This window comes from Merops nubicus, unplaced genomic scaffold, assembly GCF_000691845.1.
Source record: "Merops nubicus isolate BGI_N331 unplaced genomic scaffold, ASM69184v1 scaffold37663, whole genome shotgun sequence".
NCBI lineage: Eukaryota > Metazoa > Chordata > Aves > Coraciiformes > Meropidae > Merops > Merops nubicus.
In genome coordinates this window covers 10,858-34,077 of record NW_008598900.1, presented here as the reverse complement: position 1 = coordinate 34,077, position 23,220 = coordinate 10,858, and the positions used below count along the sequence as shown (strand labels likewise).

General features: G+C 48.3%; 1 protein-coding gene across 1 annotated transcript in view; it reads right to left on the bottom strand.

Annotated features, from left to right (window-relative positions):
* Positions 1-4,250: 4,250 nt before the first annotated feature.
* ARID3B (AT rich interactive domain 3B (BRIGHT-like)) overlaps positions 4,251-23,220 on the bottom strand; it is a 27,390-nt gene continuing 8,420 nt past the window's right edge. The window contains exons 2-8 of the mRNA XM_008937210.1: positions 22,204-22,275; positions 20,566-20,638; positions 9,371-9,554; positions 8,138-8,397; positions 7,704-7,961; positions 5,048-5,146; positions 4,251-4,566 (exon numbers count right to left, since the gene is read on the bottom strand). Coding sequence (XP_008935458.1) covers positions 4,412-4,566; positions 5,048-5,146; positions 7,704-7,961; positions 8,138-8,397; positions 9,371-9,554; positions 20,566-20,638; positions 22,204-22,275 — 1,101 coding nt within the window. The 3' untranslated portion in view covers positions 4,251-4,411. The remainder of the gene's footprint in view (positions 4,567-5,047; positions 5,147-7,703; positions 7,962-8,137; positions 8,398-9,370; positions 9,555-20,565; positions 20,639-22,203; positions 22,276-23,220) is intronic.

Below are 23,220 nucleotides of genomic sequence, written 5' to 3'. Positions count from 1 at the left end.
CTGCGCTCTCCTCACCCTTGGCTCTTCCTCACCACCCCGTGATTCGGGTTCTTCACCACTGTGATGATCCTCACCATGACGCTCCTCCCCCTGGTGTCCCTCAAGGTAACCCCTCACTCACCGTTTAGGGAAACGAAGGAGGCTTGGGGGGGTCACCGTGTGAAGAGGTAGAAGTTTATTGGAATATAAACATTCAGATAACATGTAAGATAGAAAAAAAACAACAACAACATATACAGACACTTGTTGGAAGGAGACGTTGAGGTATTTATCCACGGCCTAGGCTATCACATTTTTTTTTTTAGATTGATTTTTTTTTTTTTTTATTTTTTAAATAGGTAAGAAAACTAGTAACAAGGCTGCTGCAGCTGTTTGGTGAAAACATCTTCTGATCTGAACCCGTTTGGAGCACACACACACAGCGGCCAAAAGGACTCAGTGTGACACATTCATGTTCACTTCTGGGAGCTGAGCAGGAGCACAGCCTCCTCATCACCATCTTTGGGCCTCCCACCATAACTCAGGATCTGCTGGAAGAAGATGAGCAGGTTTGGCTCTTCTTTTGTGTATTTCTTGCCCCCCCCAGTTGGGCAGCAAACAGAGATGGCAAATGCCCGTGAAACAGGGCCCATGAAACAGGATCATCCTGGCTGCACAGAAACAAGCTGGGGGGCTTTTTATTTTGATTTTTTTTTTTAATTTTGGCTGCTCACTGCAAAACCTTCGCTGGTCTGGAGCTGAAAGAGAGTTAAGCCACACTGCAATGCGGAGCACTTCACACGAGGAACAGTCCTACCCGCAGTATCAAAACCCCTGAGAACGATACAATCGAACACGGTCGAGTGAAATGAAGCAGAGCTGGGGAGAGGTGGGAGCCGGGGGCGGTGTGTGGATCCACCACCCCCGTGACTTGGCCCTCCCCAGCTCCTCCGCCCTGTCTCTGCTGCTGGTTTCCATAACCCTGTCCCCAAAGCCTGGCAGCTCAGTAGGAGATCTGGAGCTCAGCGAAACCCGCGTGAGGCCAGGATCAAAGCCGGGCTCAGGGACAGGGCTACTCTTCACAGTCTGAATGGCTGGCCCTCCTCATCGGGGGCTGAGGGAGGAACCACTTTATTGTTGCAGCTTATTTTTACTGAGGTATCTGTTACGCATCCTGACTTGATTCTTTCCCTGAATCGGATACAAAACAATCTGTTAGTCCCTGTCTAAGTTCCAGTCTAGTTGTGTAAAGCTTATAAACATTAATACTCTAATAGTGTCAAAGCTGTTTAGCAGTTCAGTGATTCGAATGCCTTTCTGTGCAAGAGAACACAATGTTAGCATGTGATACATCAGCAAAACCACCCATTACTAACCTCTGCTCCCCAGGACCAGAGAAGAAAGCGTAAGGAAAAGCAAAAAGTGCCCCAGTCCCACTTGTAGGAAACAGCCCCCAAACCCACCCCCAAATAAAATAAAATAAAAAAAAAAATAACCAAAACAAACAAAAAAAAGGGACAAAAAACCACCCCCTAATCTGAATGAGTCCCAGAGTTTGGAAAGATCCTCTCTGAGCCTGCAAGGATAAAATGCTGTGGGGTCTGCCAAACAAATGCCCTGCAGCCCCGGAGCAGCTTGGCTTCCCCAGGCCTGGTGGTGGTTGTTACTCCAGCTAAAAGCAGCCACCTTGGAGCAGCATCTACCTCAGGACACGTGCATCCCCTCTTCCTCCCTCTGAGTCCTTCCACAGCGGGGTAACTCAAGCCTTAATAATATATAAAACCCAGGAGGTCTTATGCCAGCCTTAGCAGGAGCACTCGGCTCTCAAGGACAGAGCAGCAGCCCAGCCAAGTAGTACTGGCAGGTGTTAAAAAGGAGAACCTGACATTTGAATGTTTAAAGGATCGCTAATTTTGTTTTCTGGGTATGTTTTCAAGCCTGACCCTCAGGTTGCTATGGGGCTTATTCCCAGTGGTTTTTAAAGCCTTGCTCTTTTCAGTAGTATAAAATCAGTTTCTGGGAACAGGACATCCTAGGAGCACAGGGACCGTGCCACAGCTAAGCAGAGATCTCACAGGAGGGCATCTCCCCTGTCTTTGTCAAGTCTCACAGATACCAGGACAGGCACAAGCTGCTCGCAGTGCAGCACAGAAATCACTGGGCAGGGAAGGGACAGGCCTTGGGCAGCCACAGGGGCCTCGGGCCTCCTGCTCTGCACAGAGCTAAACAGGACAGACATGTGGAAATGTGATTTTAATGGGCTGAACCTCTGGAGCTAACAATGTGGTTTCAACTTAGATGGTCAAATCGGGTGGTTTTTACACAGGCACCTCTGTACAGGTGGAAAGGGAGAACTGCTTATCAAGGGCTCCCCAACATGGCTTAGTCTTGTAACGTAGACAGAATGAGCTGGGTCTAACAGAGCCCAGCACAGCTGAGGAGGTGGTTGGGTGCAACACTACTAGATAAAGCTGTGCACTTTCAGGAGCCAGAGGCTTGGCAGATAGATAGCATGAGCAGTGCCAGCCTCTCCCTTTGCTTTGCTGAAGGCAAACACAGATCCTGGAACTTGGAAAAAACAACAGGGACTTTTGAGACACCCTGGTGTACAACATGAAGGACAGGTCTTCTAAGAAGGCAGTCACTTTTGCCCTCTTCTACCTGTACCTCTCCTCCTGTGGCACGTACGTGTCCTGGGACAATGCTGTTCCACCTGTCTCCTGCTGGCCTAAAGGATGGGGAAGCCACTGCTCATTAGCTCAGTCTTTGTTTTTTTCTGTCTTTGGTGATACAATTAAAAAAAATAAAACACAATGTCAGCAAAACCACATATAAAAAACAAGCGATAAGATATGCCAATACTTCCTGAAGAGGTTAAAAAACAACCAACCCAAAACAAACAAAACAACCCAACAACAAGTACATTATTCTGAGGTATTTCATCTGCTCAAAAAAAAAACCTGACTTGGGCCTCAAGAATGGGAAGGACGTCACCAGGGCAGGATGGATGGTGCTTGGACCTGCTCTCCAGGCTAGGGAAAAGGCCAGAAGAAGAGAAGGGACAGAATGAGGCCACCTGAGCAGGAGCTGAGGTCATGGAGTCACTAAGTCAGCTTGGTTGGCTCCAGGCCTAGAAGAGCCGGGGCCAGCCTTCGCTTGCTTTCAACTGGAGGTTTGAGGGGAAAAGGCAAGAAAGGGCTTGATTTTCATTGCTCTGCTTCTACCCAGGACAGCAAAAGTTCCTACTCAACTGAAAGCCGCTTTCTTTTTGCTCATGGACAATTTGAAGGGGACCAGGCTTCTGTAGGCTTGTTCAGAGACCACCAAGACAACGTGAGTGTAACATTAACTGCAGTATCTACGCACATGCCACAGCCCCACTGAATGAAATTTAAAATACCACCTTCTGTTTTCTCAGAGCACAGACACGGAGAGCTTCCCAGGGCTACTGACAGCTACCTTACGAGAAGGAAGTCACCCCAGAAGCCTAGATCAACCTCAGTGGTGGTCCTTTTGTGTCATGGGGCAGAGGATTGGAACACCAAGCCACCGTAAGTTCAGGCTGTCAGAGTAAATATCAATGGGATGAGTTCCTCAAGGGGAAATAGAGAAGGTTAAGGGCATTCAAAACTTGGCTGAAAGCCTGAAGGCAACAGTAGGGAAGAGGCCAGCACCAGCCAGGAGAACAAAAACAGCCGATTAGAAGGTTTTTGTTGTGTCTGTGGGTCAAATGTAGTGGCGAGAGAAGTCCTTCTCCTCTTGCCAAGAGCTCAGAGGGGAGGAAGGAGGCTCACAAGTCAAGAGCACGCATTCTACAGGAGGACACACCACCACCAGACCACGGCAGAGCCTGAAGGGAAGTGAGGAAGCTCGTCTGCTCTGCAGCACAAGCCACGGGAGGACAGGGGCCAGGCACCCTGCCAGCTCTCCGGATTGTCAACACAGAGTCGTTTTGTGGGAAGAGTCCCAGTGGCTGCTGGTTCCAGGAGAACCAGGTTTCCCTGCCCCAACTCCAAGCTTTTTCCACCTGCCTTGGTGATGTCTCAGCCATCTCTCAACCCACAGCTCCTACAGAGGATCCCTGATTGAAAAACGCCAGGCATGCCACCCCCGCCCTGCTCCCCCCTCCATGTCCCACCCCCCAATAGGAACACAGCAAACCCTGGGAGGAGGAGGAATAAAACAAAAAAAGCATCAAGGGAGGAAGAAAGGGGGAGAACAAAGAAAAAGGCTGGACAAACAGATGATGAAGAATAACTCGCTGGCATGGAAAGGTTTCAGCATCATCATCTTGCCGTTGGCCAACCACAAAAGCAGGTTCCTTGAGATGAGGTAATCTGTGCGATTCCTTCCCAGCTCGCTCCCTGCTGAGAGCAGAGAGGAAGAGCTGCTGGAGGCCAAGTGGGAGAGACAGCAGGGGCTGGGCCGTCCATCAGAGAGACCAGCTGGTGGAGGGCTCTGCACTGGGGGTTCCCCGGGATGAGGTAGGGCTGGGAGAGCAGTGGGAGCTGCTGCTGCTGCTGCAGGAGCTCTGGGCGCTGGAGCCTGCAATGAGGTGGACGACCGGCTTCTGGGCAAACAGCACTCCTGGAAGGCAAGAAAGCAGCAAAGAGGAGGGTTAATGGGACTGTGGGGTGAGGAGGATGGGGTACCAAGCAAAGGGTGCTCTACCCGCCCCCAGAGATCCCATCCCAACAGAAAGAGACAGATCAGAAGGGATCCCCCAGGGCTTGTCCTGGCAGCCTCCGTTACAGGAATGTTCTGCTTGCAGAGAAAGATCTCAAACGGCTTCAACACCTTTGGAGGAGAGAAGCAACTGTTGTCGCACTGCAGTGCCAGGCCTCCAACTTGGGCTTTGTCCGAGGATGCGTGTGGGTGACCTGCCAGAGTGAAACAACTTGAGCAGGGCACAAGGGATGACAATTCCTGCTTCCCAGGAAAAGCAGAGTAAGGCCCTTCTCCTCAGCAGCTCCACCCTGTCAACACTTCCACCCTCTCCCCATCCCGCGTGCTGCTCTGCACCCCTGGCCTGGCTCTCCACCCAGCCCCAGGAGCAGTTCTTGCTCACCAGTGTAAATTGTGCCGTTAATCTCCACCGACATGTTAATACTCCCAATGCCGCTGGGGGACAAATTCAGCGCTGCCGCCGCCGCCTCTGGTTTGTCTTCTTCCCAGAAAGAAAAGATGCAGAGTTAGAGAGCAACTATCCCGTTCCCTGCACTATCCAAGGCGTACACAGCGCTCTTCGGTGAGGAAATCCCCACACCATGTCCACTTCCAGTCCTGTTACAAGTCTATGAAAGCGTTAAAGCGTTTCAGTGGGAACTGAGGACAGGCTGGGAGCCCGTTGGCTTTTGCAAATCTCTTCCTGACACACAGAGGAGGGAAAAATGAACGAGAAAAAGCTGCTGGCAACAGGAGACAAGCCTGTGTTTAAATGTGCTGAGCTGTGCCTGCTTTTGCAGCGGACCAGGAGCACACGGACAGTCCTCCAGCCCTTGGCTGAAGGCTGGCAGCTCCTCAGGGAGCTGGGCTCAGCCTGCAGCAGCTCCAGTGGCCACTGGAGGGAGAGGACTGAATACCCGCAAGGATCAAACCCAGAAACACTCTGCTAGTGAGAAACCTGGGTTTTCCTGCGTGTTTTAGAAACAGTCATTTCTAAGCCATGATGGGCAGCTCTGGAGGCATCAATGCAGAGCAGGGGTTCAGTCTGCACTGTTTATGGGGAGCTGAATGTCAAACTCAAGCAGGCAGTTCTGAAGCTCCAAACTAAGCAGTCCCTAACCATCAGCCTGCATCGCAGGATGTGTTTTTAGCTCCTTTGAGCCTGCCAGGACAGCAAGTCCTCTGTAAAGAACCCTAAGGACACTTAGCATACAACCTAAATGTTGCTATCAAGGCATGATAAGCTCAGACGGTGCTTTTCAAGAGCACCTCTCAAAACATTTTAAAAAGCACAACATGATTTTCATTTTGCAATTTGGACAATTAGGGCACAGAAGAGAGGATGGACTCACCCACAGTCAGCTAGCAAAGGTGGGAAGAGTATCATTGAACACCTGGGGCTCGTCCCACATCCTGCTACTCTTTGTATAGACTAAAATTGTTCCTACTAGTTTGATTTAGGAAGTTCAGGGTGGAGAGACAAAAATAAAGTGCGATGAGAGAGAATGAACGTTATGTGATAAAATCTGTATTCTATTTTACTCACTGTTTTTCATTTTTGGTTTTTTTTTTTTATCTAAGTGTGAACTGCAGGTGGACGCAGAGCTGTCAGGAGCCGTGATGTGAAGTCCCAAGCATGTTTAACTCTGCAGTAAGCTGCTACTGCTTCAGAGAGGAACCTGCTTTGACCCTTTGCCACAGGTATTTCTGGCAAACAGTCTCAATAAAGCATTTACCAGTGTCGCTAGCAGAGGCCTCAGGAACAACTTTTCCCTGTCTTCTAAGCCATGCCAAACTTGCCTGGCCTTGTGCTTACATCCCTATGTACAATTAACAGGGAGCCTGAGACCTCTAATTTTAATGGATCAAAAGCTTTGGAGGAAGCAGCTGTTGAGACTGAAGTTTTCTGAAGCTTGGCAGCCCTCAGGACAGGTAAGGGAGCCGCAGCACTTAATCAGCTTTTGAAGGGACTATATAACAGTATTGATTGTGACAATGTGACCTTTCCAGGGTGACTGTCCCCCTTTTACAAAGCGTTTCAGGAGCACATTTCCCAGGGCATGAATGCTGGTTATATGTGACCTTCTCACCCAGCCTTGCCAATTCCTTTGCCTGGAGGCTGTGAGCTGGGCTGCAGCAGATGTTGGCTGAAATTACCTGACTTGCTAAAAGGCCTGGGATGTGTATACATGAGGTGGTCTTTGTGGCCTCCTCATCACACCTGACAAAGGGTTCCTAAAAGCCAGGCATGTCTCTTCTTCCATGGAAAAAACTGTTACCTCCACCATCCATTAAAACGGTTCCTGATCAGGAAAGGACAGAAAACCATTGCTGGCAGCACAGTGCAGGAGAAAGCTGAGCATCTAGCACATGAGGATTTTCCCCTCCAGAAGTTTTTTTACAGGCTGCAGAGTCACAAGGCTGCTGTGAAGTACACCCCAGGTATTAAACAGATGGGGTCAGACTTGTCCCAAAGCAATTTCAGCCAATCCATGTGACCCATAGAGTCACAGAATCATTTTGGTTGGAAAAGACCTTTAAGACAGAGTCCAACTATTCCCCCAGCACTGCCAGGTTACCACTAAACTGTGTCCCTCAGCACCACATCTCCAGGGGTCTGAAACCCCTCCAGGGACAGGGACTCCACCACTGCCCTGGGCAGCCTGGGCCAGGCCTGGACAAACCTGTCAGGGAAGAAATTCCAGCTCTGGATCCAGATGATCCTGGATTATGCATCAACAGGAATAGAATAAAACCATCAGCAGTAAAATATTGCTACAGTTTCGCTTTGTAGTTATTGTGCCCTATTTTAATAGCTTCTCGATGCTGATCTCTGCCTGGAGATAACCAAGCCTGTGTGTAAAGGTCTTGGACATCCTAGATCAGAGTAGTCCAGCTGGACAGGCTGCCGAGGCCACCTCATCTAGATTGTGCTTTTCCCCAAGAAAGGCTGGACCACGTGATCCTTGAGGTCCCTTCCAACCTGTCAGTCTAACTCGGTTCCCTCCCCGCTGCAGTGGGCCAAGCCCTTTTGTGTTCGTAGGGGTGCTGGTGCTTACCCTTGCCATTGATTTTGATCTTCATGGGGAGCTGCCGTGCCATGCTGAAGAGGTTACGCTGCAGAGCCTGCTGGACAAGCCGCTGCTCCTCCTCCGTCATCCGCGAGACCTTCTTCTCTGGGGGCTCTCCCGATTCCAGCCTCTCCCTCAGCTGCTCCAGCGTGGCCGTTCTTGCTGCCACGGATGCCTGCTGGCTAGCCAAGGTCACTGGCACGGCGATACGGTTTGGCATAGACATGGTCAAGGGCACACCGTCACCTAGAAGAGGACGGAGCCACTCAAGTCCCTCCCACAGCCCTTCCTAAAATGAACATGCACCACTTTAAAGTATGGGCAGGATATCCCTGCAAGCCCAAGTGCCACTGCTCTCCAGTTCAAAGCAGTCTAGGGGGGATCCCAAGCCACCCTCTTTGCTGCGAGTAAAAGTAGCTGACCTTTTCTGACAGCTCCTGCTGGAGACACCCGAGGATTGCTGGTCCCGCTGCCTGGCGCCACGCCGATGATGGGGAAGCGGATCTTTGGGGGAGAGAGGAGAGAAGGAGGTCCCGTGGTGGTGGGCGAGTAGCTGAACAGAGAGGAGCTGTAGCTGGGCCTCCTGCCCTCCCGCCTGTTGCCGTCGATTGCAGCCTGAAGCTCAGCAGGAGAACTGAGGGATTTCTTCTCGCATTCGTAGGCGTACAAGTACTTCATGTACCTGGGGGAGAGGTGAGTGCGGGGAAATTCAAGGAGGTTTTTCAACAGCACATGAAATGAGAGGTTATGGTAGCACGTGTTGTGTTCAGGAAGGCTTTCACACCGAGGGCTCTGGAGTCTTTGTCTACGTGTCACGACCACTGCCACACTTTGGTAAGCATTGAACAGTCTGGGCGTGAAGTGCAGCTCTCAAAGAAACTTCAAGTTTACTCAGTGTTCATAGGGAAGCACATAGTTATGTACTCCTACACTCATGAGGGCAGAAAAAAATCATCCAGAATCCCTTTACAATTGAGATACCACCTAAACCGAGAAGAATTACGATTCTGAACCGTAAGACTTAATGCAAGGAAAGAAGCTGGAGAAATTACCCTCATCCAAGTCATTTGTACCAGGCACCACTAAATCTTACTGCCTTTGCTGAGTTCTGGCACACACGTTTGCAGGAGACTGCTTGTTTGTACCAAAGGCTGTAGAAACAGCAAGGAGCTTCCCTCTCTGGGACTCAGGCTGGAAGAACTTCCAAGAAATAAGAGCTGGATGTGGATTCCCAGGGCCCAGACTTCTGTGCTCCAGTCACTAAAGCACAGCTTCACCCTGTTGCGTATGTTTTTACAGGAGGTTTACTTCCAGCAGCCTTTTCCCTATGCTTATTCTACTTAGCCTTCCTTTTTTGTCTTGGCTAATCAACGTGAGGTACTGCAGAAAGAGAATCCTCACAGCAAGTAGGTGCTAAATGGAAGTTTCCACAACTTTGTAGGGCTAACAGGCATTAAACGATCAAGTTCATACTTGGTGCCTACAAATCAAGAGGCCTCCTCTCCTCCAAGCACTCTCCAGAGAGAGAGCAAGACCCTTCTTGCCCCGAGGAGTTTAAGCTCTGTGGAGGCCAGAAAAGGGAAGTATGGAGGTGCAGAGCACAGCGAGGGATGTTTTAGTGCTGGGGTTGTTCACACCCATGCTCTTGGACTTACTGAGTTCGGAGCGTGAACGCAGCACTGGTGATGGAGGTGGGCAGGTTAAGGCCTTTGGTGATCTCTCGCCAGATCTTCTTGTTGATGATTTCCACCAGCCCTCCTTTCTCAGTCACCAGCTTGTAGAGCATGTAAAGATCCAGGATCTGCTTTGCCATGATGGGGATCCGATTGATGGGAGTTCCTGCAGGGAAACAGCAGGGAAGGAAGAGTGGAGTCTGAGAAAAAATGAGGCCAATGAAATGGACAGGTTGGGGCTATTGATCTTCCTTCTAATAGGAAATTCAGGCAACTCTATTTGTAGCCTGACTTGAGGCCTCTTGATGGGTGAGTAATTGAGCCCAGAGAAGTGTAGCTACATGGCACATCCTTTTCGTGAAAAATCCTTTCCTGTAGGCAAAAGCAATTATCAGACAAATAATAACCTGCAGCTAAGAGCAACTTCTGAAATAGAAAGAGGGGAAGCAGGGACTATTCAATCCTAGGGGCACAGAGGAATAACTTTTTATGAGCTCCCAGGGCAATCTCAGATAAAAATCTGTATTGCCTGGGCTCAGGAAGGGTCTGAGCAGCCAGGCAACTCGAGCTACCTGCAGGTTGGGATTTGGCTCCCTCCATCTTGAGGATTTGTTATCCTATATTGCTCAGGAACAGTGACAGAAAAGGGCGTGTGACACCTGGGAGCACCTCCCACCCCCACATACAATTACCTCTGCCCTCCCTCACATCTTGCCGCAGCTCCCACTCTCACAGAGCAATTTCAGCCTCCCATCCTTTGCCCTAAACATGCTCCCCAGTGACCCACAAGCCCACACGGGTACCTCAGCAGCAGCTTCAACCCAGCTGCCAGAGCAGTAACATGGAGCCCAAAACAAGGTCCTGTTCTACCCTTGCAAGGACAGCCAGGGAGAGAGCTCTGTCCTTCCTGTTCAAGCTTGTCTTCTTAGAGCCACAGAATCATTTTGGTTGGAAAAGACCTTTTAGCTCATCAAGTCCAATCACTAACCCAGCCCTGCCAGGGCACCACTAAACCACATCTCCAGGGCTTTGAAACCCTCCAGGGATGGGGACTCCACCACTGCCCTGGGCAGCCTGGGCCAGGCCTTGACAACCCTTTCAGGGAAGAAATTTATCCAACTGTCTGTTAAGAGGTAAGGAAATCTGATTTTTAACCTGGTAATGCCCTTTTAGCAGCACCTTTAAGTGACAAAGCGTGCAGGGTTTGGAAAGGTCAAACTAATGAGATTTGGGCAAGGAGAGGAAGAAGGCAGAAAAGTGCTGATCCAGCAAACCTTTTATTTTGCCTAGGAAATAGTGTCCTGGATCAAAGAGATGTCCATCTGAGGTCAGTATCCTGCCTGCCACAATGGCTAGCGCCAGCCTTTCCAGGAAGGCCTGCAAAGCACTGTAATGGACAATTATGGGATACCCAACCCACAGGGGAGGCTCCTCAGCCAGCCACTTGGCTAATGCCCTGAAGCAAAGGAGTTTATGGCCCTTATAAATGGAGCTTATTCTGTTTAGTGAAAAGGAGTTCAGCTCAGCTCTGCAGATGTCCTCATTATACATGTAAGTGTAATTTTTTTTTTCCCCTTTCTCTTTTCTGTTTGAAGCCTGTTACGCATTAGCTCATGGTACCAATTTCCACAGGTTAATGAGATGTTGGATAGACAAAGTAAACTTTATCAGCTTTAAAAAATGTCTGCCTTCAGTTTCACAAAGTTGCTGAAACTGGAAAAAAACAAAGAGCAACCTGACTAGATTTGGGCTGCACGCTCCGTCATTTTATATCACATCCTCTTCTCCTTGCCTTGTCTAAACAACTCCTTCCCTGTCCACAAAGCAGTAATTCCACAAACTGCATCAGATCCTCTTCCTGCATTTCAGAGATGACAGCCCCCTTGGGGAGCAGAGACAGAGACGCTTCCAAACTGTTTAAACTTGCTGTGGCTCCAACCCTCCCAGCCGCGCCCCCCCCCCCCCCCCCCATTTTTTCCCCAATCCAGGAGCTGGTCCCTCCCAACAGGCCAGGCCACAAACGCAACCCTCAACTTGCTTCAGCTTCTCCTCAGCCACCATTTTGTCTCGGTGTGTTATTGCAAAGATGAAGGGCACGCTCACAGCCTCATTTCAGAGACAGAGGGCTGGGTGCGATCATGTTACCAGCCTTTAGTTATCATTCATCAGCTGAGCCACGGTAACCAGAGTCACACCCAGCCTGCTCCAAATGAAAAGCAGGGTAATACTTCTTTCAGGGGTTTCTAGGAAGAGCCAGGGGTGGGTTTGTTCCACCCAAACATGTCTCTTCATTAACAGTTGAGCATTTCTGCCCCAGCAGCAAGGAAAACTGGGGGCCCTAAGCAGCACCCCATTGCCAGGTAAAGACTTTGCTCCCCTGGGGCAGGATCAAGACCCTCTCCCCAGCTCCCCCAGGAGCCCTGAGCCACTCTAAGCCACCCACTTTTCCACAATCCAATTTAGGGAAGAGCATTAACTTGTACAGCTGAGACTTTCATCCAGCTCTCCTTGGACAGTGACCAGATGGGGAGTGAAAGGGAAGGTTCACAGACGAAGCTCTTCAGGCAAACAAGCTGCTAATACAGAAGTATAAGGAAGTATCTATGTTTTAATACACTGCATTTATCCTGAACGCAGTTTTATTCTCTAGATCCTTCCATCCTGGCATTTGAAAAGGTACACAGGTATATTTATCCAAATGCTCCTGGGAGATGGACAGGCATGATCTACACAGATAGGAAATACAGTTTTAAATCCAGTTCCAGAGCTGCTGCTCATAGCAGGAGTAGAAACAGCCATCAGATCTGACCTCCCTGCCTTGTGTTACTAACCCTTTGACACCTTCCCATCCTGAAGTTTGCTTTTAAACAAGACCTGCAGACCAGAATTCCCTGACATTTAATAAGTAAAACTTCTAGGTTTTTTTCCAACCCATAAATTTTTTGGGCAGGCTGAGAAACTTTACAGCAGGGACAAAACTACTCCCATCCTTCCACCAGCTGAGTGTGGAGATGCCATCATTTCCCTCCCATACTTTTTCATAGCACTGCTCCAAGAAATGTCCCCCAGCAAAGAGTGATTTGGGGTTTGGACCTGGTACATGAACTGCTCCTCCCCCAGCCCCTCGCTGAGGAAAGGCGATAAAGTCTTTATTGGAAACCCCCGGCGCTCAAACAGGAAAGGCTGAAAAACGAGTATCATGGGACCACTGGATGCTGGAAGCCCAGCGGATCCTTTCACAGGCGGCTGCGAGGCTTGTCAGGGGCCGTGATGGATTACTGTCATCTGGCAGCATCAGGATTAATGATCCGGAGGTCAGAGGGGAGAATTCCAGAGGGAAAGGTCAGCAGCCGGGGGCACAGCGTAAGACTTGTTGCCTTTTGATGGCAAACTCATTTTACTGTACTTTCAAGGCTCCCTACTCTGCTGCCTCTCAGAAATGCTATACGTACTGTGCTTGCCAAGAGCCAGAAGCCCTGCCTAACTCGAGAAGAGGGCAAGGAAGATGCCTGCTTCCCCTCCTCGTTTTCTCAGTAAAAGACTTTCCCTCTTTTTAGTATAGCCCCACCTACACTGGCCCAATCCTGCAAGGACTCAGCCAAAGGGGGGAACACAAAGTGTTCGTTTCCAGTGGCAAAGGGACAACGTCTCCTATGCTCAGCAGCTACACCTCACAAAGACAAACTCTAGGAGGAAAAAGCAGAATTATCCCACAGCCCATAAGCTCCAGGTTTTCTGAAGGGAGAGACAGCTGTAACTACAATTCAGACTTCTGGAATACAGAGTTTCCCTGGAGGAAGCCTGACTGTAGCTATAAACATCTCTGTTCTTCAAGGGAAATAAGCAGCCCCTTCTGCCAAGCTTTTCCACCCCGTTCAAAAGCCTCTTCTGTTGCAGGCAGACTTAACAGAAGCCTAAAGGGCTTATATGCACAGCCTTGAATGTCCCTTATGTCCCCTGTGCTGGAGAGGCAGAAGGGGCAACTGTTTGATTTTCATCCTTCAAGAGCTATTTAAGAAGGGGCTGAGGGAGCTGTAAACCCCAGGTAATGTTTGACTCGCTGTTTTTACATCTATTGGCACTGAACCCAGGGAAGGGACATTGGCTGAGCCCTCAGCACACACAGGCTCCACTCCACTCAGTGCCAGGGCTCAGCCTTTTCATGTTGTGAAAGGGAACTAAACTTTGGACCAAGAACCTTCCTCACCCATCCAAGCATCCTGCCCAATGTGGTATTTTTCCTCTTCATCCTTTCTTAGCCAGCTATCAGAATTAGATCTAAATCTGAAGATGTTCAACAAGGAAAAGTGCCCCCTTAGACTGTTCTTAACCGAATTACAGAAAACCCTTTCTCATTTTGCAAGGATTTGCTTGACTTGGCGAGTCCTCCGCAATGCAGATGCCTTTTGCCAAGGGCCACTCTCTCCTCTCCCCTCCTTGTGCTGAGCCATGCCCACTGCAGGGAGTTCCGCACCAGTGAGCAGCCTAAGCTGTGACTTGTCCTGCATGCACCAGACAAAGAGCAGTTAATTATACCCAGTCTGCAGCACTACTTTTTCAATCACCTCCCAAGTTTTTTCTCTCTATCCAATTTACTTTCAGAAGTGTCCATTTTTTTAGCAAGGAACAAAGGTGGTGACAACATTTATTCTGCAGAGAACATTCAAAGTGCAATAAAGCACTGTCTAGAGTGAAAAATAGGCACAGAAGTGTAATTTTAAAGCTACAACCTGTACAGGTAAGGATAGAGCTGCTCTTTCCACCTTCTGCTCTAAATAGGTTCAGAAGAGAAACAATATCAGATAGCCAAAATGAACAGGTTTTCGACAGGTGATTGGGAAAGTCCAGTCTAGTGTAAAATAATTTGGAACCATGTCTTGAAAAGATCTTCATGTGACTTTGAAGGGAGACAGAGTAATTACTTGGTACGAATGATCTCCCCACTCTCCCAGGCTAGGCAGAGGTAAAATTCAGTTCCATGCCAAAGCAGCAGTGTAGAATACAAGCAAACAAGTGGCACCCATCACTCTCTCAGTTCCTGGTTTGCCTGAATTTCACTCCAAGGACAAACCCCAGCTGGCTCCACATGAACCAGCCTTTCTGGCCACCCCCAAGCTCCTTCACCACGAGTTTAATCTGCCGATTTGGTTGGCATCTCTCCCACTCATGCAGCATTAAAATCCAAAGCCGCGGTACCTGGAATGGAAGCCACCTCTCCCCTCTTCCTCCCCTCCCGTGCTGATGTCATCTCTCCCCCCACATGGCGCTTCCACAGCGGGCATTCTCACCTCCCAACAGGACTGTCACCACCTGATCCGCCGCCTGCGGACCATTAGCCACTCCTAGCAAAGCAGGAGCCACGGATCGAGGGTCATTAATCATGCTCTATTTGACAGGAGGCCCACTTCTTATCTGCACCCCTTGAAACGCCATCAGTTTCTGCTTCCCTCCTCCAGAAGCTAGGCTGACAGCGGGCCCCTTATCAGATTTTGGCTGCAGAACCGGAGGCAGCCGAACTGGCACCCAGTGCCCCACGCTTCTGTCAGCTCAGGCTGCAGCACTGAACAAGGTGCTTCTCCATCACCAAAGCAGATCCCATGGAAATTTGCTCTCTTACACCCAGGCCAACTACAATCCAGCTGTTTAGCTGCTGCTGACAGCTGAGTCATGTATTTGCTCCTGCAGACGCCTTCGCCAGATGTTCAACAGCCGTGCAACGGGTGGTGGGTTTCCATCCATACATCCTCTGAATCAAGCAGGCAAACTTCTCCAGGCAAAGAGAGGCACAAATATTGAAGGGAATGCTGAGAAACAAGGGCAGCAGTTGGGAAAATAAAGGCAGGTCTGGCGGGCTGCACAAAGTGAAAAATTGGAGCATCTTCATGCCAAACAGTCCCACCTTCAGCGTTGAGCCACCCCCACTACCTGAGGGCAGCAGTTGATTCATAATTTGAAAACCATGCTGTGCAAATTTAGGGGGGGAAAGACCAAGACCACCCATAACAAAGAAGTAGTATCAGTACAAGAGCTCAAGAAGACCAAGATTTGAGACTCCAACATCAAATCTTTCAGATGCTGGAGAAACACCTCAATCTTCAGGGGAAGTGAGGAAAAAATCCCCTTTGACTCCATCACCCAGGAAGGAGCACCAGGAACTCAGAGCTCCTCAGCTGGCCATCACCAGAGCAGGCTAGGATCAGCTGAATCAGCTACAGAAAATTTGTGCACAGCAACAGCAGCCAATCACATCAAATTAATTTCTTTTGTACCCTGTTCAGTGCCAACTGTTCATAATGAAACATTTAAGCTGCTGAAACATTCTTCCTGCTGACTAAATTTAAAACCAATCTTCTGTAAGCCAGAACCAAGCAAACTCCAAATGTTATTCTCCCAGCTGCAGCTTCCAAATATGATTTTTCTCTGGAGCTAAAGCAACATTCACTCTAAATCACCATTTTCCAGCTGCTTAAAACCAAGGTGTATTAATTATTTGTCCTATATTGGGCATTTTGCCAGAAAAGAACTTTTCTGCCTTTCCAAAGGGAAACTTCCAAGCTTTTGCCAAATTGGCAAACAAATTTCTCATGTCTATGTCTGCAATGAACATTTTGGTGTATGAGAATCAGAAGGGGGACAAAGTTTGGGTTTTATGGGCAAGACCTGCTGATAATTACTTCTAAATTACCACAAATCTTACAACTTATCCTCCAAACTATCAAGTTATGTAGCTGGTGGAGGTTTAGTCATCTGGCACTTAAGGCTGATGAGCATGACAATCTCTGCAAGAGTTTTTCTGGATGCTACAGAGAACCCTGCACCCCCAGAGGAGCCAGACTTGGGTTGTTTGTACATCCTTAGCACTTTGCTTTTCACCTCGTTTTAGCTAGTTGTTCTCCCCCTCAACAACACAAGGAAAACTAATTCTTTCTAACAATATAAAAGTAAAAATTTAAAATATTGAGCCAATCCCCACTGCTTACCATTTACACAAGAGACTAGTCACCATTTCTGCCTGAGTCTAAGTCAGGACAGTTGACCAAAGAAGTTCTTTAAAGGAGGTCCAGGAGGCAAAGGTATAGCTGTGTACAAATCCAAGGGTCTAACAGGGCTGAGGACTTTGCTGGTTGATTCAGACCCTCCGGAACATCATCTGCTATTTTGGGAAGCGTTTGCTGTGGCTCAGCATTAAGCAGGTAGCATGAGCAAGGGTTGCTGAGAATTTATGTCTATTGATGTCTCATTTAGAGAGCTACATTGCTTAATTCCGAGGCAAAAATATCTCCAGAGGATCAAAGGAAGAAACCTGCAAAATTGAATCAGTAGGAGGATGAAGCATATTCCCTGAACAAACATTTCATAAACACTGATAGATAAAAGAATCCATTAGTAAATTCTTTTGTCAATACCCTGGATTTGTTGTATTTCCACATCTAAAATGTGTAGACAGAGCATACAACAGCAGGAAAACATTAAAACCTCACACTCAGACTGACAAAGCCTCTTCTATGTATATACACATAAAACCCCAGAATGGTCAAGCCATCTGGGAAAACCAAGGTCACGCAGAAACCTTGAACAAAATCAGTAGAGCTGTACAATTGGAAACATTTTATGAGTTCTCCACAAAGGCAGTACTTAAAATGGACAAAACAGCTCCCCTTGAAAGGCAGCCCTTCCTAACACCACAGCATGCAGTTAGATCTCTTCCCCTTCAAACCTTTTCTCCAGAGGAAGAACACTGCTGATCCTTCCAGGGGATCAAGCAGTCCCATCTACTCCAACTCTCTCCTGACCAGTGACACTGGAATACAATCAGCTCAATTACAGGTGGCTGCCTTAGCACCTAGAAAAGTCCTGCCACTAATGCTCCTTCACTATTTGGGGACAATGCCTTGGGGACAAGGCGAATACCTACGCCTGCTATCACACACACAAAAAGATGGACACAAAACTTAGCTTCAGGGTATGTACACAGGGTGAGAAAGACCTGAAATATCGATGATGTCCTTGAGTTGCGCCAGGGGAGGTTTAGCTTGGATGTTAGGAACAATTTTTTCCACAAAAGGGTTGTCCAGGGCTGTCCCAGGCTGTCCAGGGCAGTGGCGGAGTCCCCATCCCTGGAGGGGTTTGAAAGCTGTGGAGATGTGGTGCTGAGGGACATGGGTTAGTGGTGACCTGGCAGTGCTGGGGCAATGGTTGGACTTGATCTGAAAGGTCTTTTCCAAGCAAAACAATTCTATGATTTTATCTCTAACACCAGTCTGAGCCAAGTAAATGAACTTGCCTATCTGGCTGCATAAATTTCTGTAACAGAACTCTTTTCAGTAATGCTAAATATGAGATCACCTCAAGTTTTTTAATGGTTGTAGCTTGAGCCCATGCACTTAGAAAACCTCTCCTGCCTGCAGCATCCTCGGAGGCAGGCAGAACAAATCCAGCCTCTGTGCCTCCAATGCAACCCACTCCTCAGTGTACCAGAAGGGGAGGCTCATGCCATCCCCTCAAAATTACCTTGAACCACAAACTTGCCCACAGAGCAGCTCCTCATGCAGCAGGAGGTTAAAAACACAGCTTCAGAGAAATCAGCCCTCAAGACATCGAGGCTCAACTTGTCACGAGGCACTAGATCAGCAGTGGGGACAGAGGAAAGGCACTGCTGACACTGCTTACCCCTGCTCAGCCCGAGGACAGGCAACCTTTGGTTTGAGACTGCAGAAGAACTGAGAAAAGGGCAGGTGGAAGCAGTAATATAACAACCTGGCATCGTTCCTGCCCTGTCCCATCAGGTCGTCCTGCCTTAGGCCTGGTTCGAAGCTAGCCCTGCTCCCTCACTGCCCTCCTGGGCTGGTCTCCCCTCCCCTCCTCTCCTCCATCTGCCCCTTCAATCACAGCCATGGTGGGACCCATTCACCTCACTACGTACGAGGAATAAAACATCCAACAAAGGAAGAGTTACAGCTTTCCTCGCATCTCCCCCTTCCAGCAGGACTGCCACTGAAGGGCCATTTTATCACTTGCAGCTGCGGTCATTCTGTGACAACCTGCTGTGCTCAGAGGCAGATGAGACCCACACATTTGATCTGCATTAAGCCTGTTTCATGGCTTCACATTTCTAGGTACATTCCTAACAGCAGCACCAACCACCAAATCTTTTCATCCCTCCAACTACTCAGTAGCTCCTGTGAAATCTGTCATTTATCTTTCCTACCAGGCTTTTTTTTTGGTTCAGCATCAGTGAGCGATCTGTGCCCCAAATCCATCAGCCACAAACAAGGGCCAGCTCTTCTCCAGCTCATCAGCTGGACAACAGCAAATTCCCTATCTTTACAGCAGCAATGTTTATTAGCAGAGCTGCTTTCCATTCCCTTCAGACATGAGGTGCAAATTAACCAGCTTTTCACACGTACTAGCTAAGAAACCCAGCACTTGGCTCTCGGGTGCCATGAGCCCTTGGTTGTATCCATCTTTAGGGGCTCTTTTGGAACACAGCAGCTGTTTGGCCGTGTTTGGTTTACGATGTTCCTTTAGCACAACGCAAGGAGAGGAGAAATGAAAGCCTGAACGGTATCCTGTGATAACTTTGCTGTAGAAGCTCCCTGGTTTTTGAAGATCCCCGAAGAAGACACGGTGAGCAAGTCCATCTGCTCACTAGAAACACAAAGCCCTCCTGTAGATTTTGGTGGGGAGAGGAGGTGGGGGAAAGCGGACAGCACAGCTTTGGAAAAACTGTGGCAGGCCACAAGATTTCCTCTGCAGTAAGACAGCGGCTCAGATGAACAACAGAAGAGAAGCTGCTTCCCAGAACTCAACCCTCTGCTGTCCAGTTCTGTCAACCTGAAAAAACTCAACTCCCTAGAGTCTTTCTGCCTTTTTCTTCTGTCCGGGCCAAACATTTCCAGCCCCGCTGTCAATTCACAGCATCTCTCCCCAATGGGTGCTGGGCTCTTAAGATTTCATTTTCATCCTCCTAGCAAACAAGAAAACAAGGGAGTCTCCAGAAAACAAATACCCCTGGAAATACCCAGATGATTTAAAGCTAAACTCCTCCAGTAATCAGCTGGTGACCAGCTCAGCCCCTGCACCATGTCAATTATAAACAATTAAAAGGTAGCAGGAAGGAGACACTGAAGTATTAAACAGATTTCTCTCTAGGTATCTGGAGGTTTCTATTGCTGCCAATCACACCCTTCAGATTACTGTCTTGTCTGTCAGTCATCCCAGCCCTTACATGAACATGTGAGCTCAGGTTAACATTTGCAAGCAAACTGATTAAAGCCCAGTTATGCCTCTGCACATGAAAGTCAAAAATATCAGCAAAACTTGGCTATAATTTTTAACTGGCTTGGGAGTATAACCTCAAACTGCTGGAGAGTGAAAACTCACACAAGGTCAGCAGGCAGCTCCAGCCACGCCAGGAAAAAGACACTGATATGAAAAGCAATTGCAATAGCTGCATTTTGGAGAATGTTTTATACAATCCCACATATGCACACACATTTTCATTATGAGTAGCTTGCAATGAACTATGATAACTAGGGGACAGAGACTTCTGTGACATTGCAGCTATTTTCCACATGCATCACCACTCCCTTTGCAAGGAGCGAGGCAAGTTGCTGACACCACAGGAAGGAATGTGAGAAACTCTGCTTCGGCACTCAGTTACACAAAACTGCTAAAAAAAGAAAGCTGACATACTGTGAATCTGGAGGAAAACATGGCTTGGTGTCTATCTTCCCACTCCCCAGATTGCCTGCCACTACTCTGAAGGTATTCACACTCAGCTTCCACATGCCACTGAAATCAAACACATCTGATCAGATGTGTGATTGTGCCATCCAAAGGGGAGACTGGAGAATCTCCAGTGGTACTTGGCCTTCTTTCAAAAAAATCCTTGGGGAGCCAAGCTTCTCAGCTCTTTGGTGCCTGGACAACATCTGTGGTCAGTAGGAAGGTAAAGAAATAGTGTCTGTGAAATTGAGTTGTAGGGCAGAGGAGTTTTTTCCTCCTGCACTCCTTATCTCCCAAGGCAAATATCTCGAGACTTACCACTGCTCTTCCACCTGATCTGCAAGTTCAAGGGCTGGAGTTCTTTCAAACTCCGGAGGGAGGAATTGAAATGGCAGCAGCACTCCCTTGCCTCATTTTACCCAGTTGAGTTCAAACAAATGCTCACTCACCCCTCTTCTGCATGAAGATGAAGAGGTCATCCAGGAACTCTTTCCGTTCAGGATCACTATCCAGTTCATAGAGCTGAAAGGAGGGAAACAAAAATGAAGGCACAATCCACACCAAGACAGAAAAAGTATTAATATTAGTTTCCTCCAGTGGGCAATCTGGTGTTAGCAATGGAGGGGTGAAAGGCAGGCGCAGGCAAAGAGGCAAAATGAGGGAGGATTCCTGAGCATTTGGGGGGACAAGGCTGCAGAGACAATTTGAGGACCTTGCTCAGCCTCTCAGTAACTTGCCCAGGCACAGCAGAGCCCAGCACCCTGAAGGGAACAGGGTTCAGCTCAGCTAACAGCACTGCTGCAGAGCAGGGGATGAGACCACCTGGAAGCAAAGGGCAGAGAAACTGTTCAGCTGAAAATAAAGAGGCAACAGTCAAAAGGAAGGTGACAGCAATTCAGGGCCCATTAGTGGTCCCTAACTTTGAGGCACCAGGGAGGGGAACTCTGCAGCTTCTCCCAGCCTCATGATTCCCTCCTTCAGGGATTGTCAAGTAAGTGACAAACTCCAAGTCCCTTGAAGGAGATGAAAGGACAGAGCTTTCCTGTAACTACTCATGTCTGGCAGGAAAGGCTCCTCTAAAATAAACCAAAAAGCCTTCAAAAATACCAGAAACCAGCCTGGAACCAAGTTGCTGCAGAAATCATTTCACGAAAAAGCCTTAAAACCCCCAAGCACTGAAAATAACGTTCCACAGGCAGCTTATTCCAAAGGAGAGGCACATTGTGCTGGCATTATCCTCTGGTGTTTCAGAAAGGACAGGCACAAGCATCTCCCTACAACTACCTCGTGAGCAGAAAAAACTAATCTGCACCTGACCAAGGCTGTGAGACCACAAAGTGATAGGCTAGAAGGGCTGAAGTCAAGTCTCTCCCCTGAGACACAGGAGGATATAGAACAAGACAGAAGACAATGCTATACATAAAGCATTCAATTCCTTTTCTTGTTGGCTTTGAGTAAGAAACCTGCACCCTCCATGGAATTTTTGTGCTGGTTGCAGCTACTCTTGTGGAGCAGCCAGAAATGCAAAGACTTCTTGGGAGAGATGTATTTCAGCCTCTCCATAGGTGCTGCTACTTGGTATTCATCTAGTCTGAAGGAAAAAAGTGGGGCGTTTTTGGGCTCATTTCCTGTGAAGCTCTGTGCTTCCTCACACCCTGAGCTCTGGGAAGAAAACACACCAGCATGTTTGCAGAGCAATTAGCTGCAGCCTTTCCAAAAGAGGCAGCTTAGTTGAATTCTTCTGGCTGATGTCACACGGCTGCCACATTCAGATCCATGACCACAGCGCTGGTCAGGGTTGAGAAATGAAACACTCTTCTCCCAGCTGGACAAAGTATTGACTAAGTTTCTAAATGTCAGAAGTCTGGTGGTTAAGTGTTCATTCAAACTGTATCCCAGTGACCAGAGGCAATAAAACAACCCAACAAAAATAGCAGGTTTGTAGGCAGATGGCTGCAGGACAAAGCAGTTTTCTTACAAATTCACTATATAGCAATAGTGAGGGCTCCGTAGTCACCCTCTGTCACAGATCAGGGCAAGAAGGCCCCCATTACCCCCTCCCCAAAATCCCTGTGGATCAGACTGACCTTGGCAAAGTCTCGTGAAATTTCTCTTCCTCGGCATCCATCACCTTCATCGCTCCAGGTCACGTTGCCATTCTAGGGAAGAGAGAAATGAAAGGGTGAACGAATTGCCAGGGAAAGGCAACAGGGGCAATTCCAAAAGGCTGGAAAATGTGTTTTTGGGGGCATGAACACACACAAGAGTAGCTGTGGACTTAGCCCAAATAGACTAGAAAGGTGGAGACGTTTGTGCATTTGTTACAGCATGCTCCATGTCCATCTTTTTCTCAAGGGCACATCCTGGAGCCTCTAGTGAAAGGTGCAGGTGGTATCCAGACATCTCTTCTGCTCACCAGGTGATATTTAACACTTGGAAATGCCCTTCTGTCCTCCCTGTTCACCTACCAAATGAAAACTGAAGAAAGAGGGAAATAATCCCATTGGAAAGCTTCTTGCCAAGCCAGTACCTTTCCTCCTGGAAACTCCTGGATGTGGATTTTCCTCACAGAAATGGAAAGCTCAGCTTTGCTGGATTAGGGTTCATTCTTCTCTGGCATTAAAAGGATTACTCTAGTTAGGTCTATTCTACTTGGCAAATCATCATCCTTAAATGATAACCATTAGAGGCAGCCTCCGGCTGTATGGCAGGGCCAAGACCAGAAGGACAACACTGAAATACGTTCAAGCACCTTTAAACCATAAACTTCTTAAAGCTTGAGTGTAGTGAGTGCTCCAGAGCCACTCAAGGAAAGAGATGAGCCAAATCCACCTGGCAAGGTAGCTTGGACTACCCTGTCCTGATAAACAGACAGCATCTGACACAAAACCAGAATTACTGAAGACAGCAAGAGGTTTCAGCACAAAAAAACACGCCACGTGTGAATTAGAGTGGTGGTCTAATATCTGAAATCTTGGAGTCATCTGGTTGTGACACATACATTGAATTAGAAAGATGAATAGCTCTTGTCAAGGCCAAGCAAAGCTACACTTCCCCCTTTAAAACCCACTGCAGTGAGCTGCTCTAATGCCTGCTGATTTAGT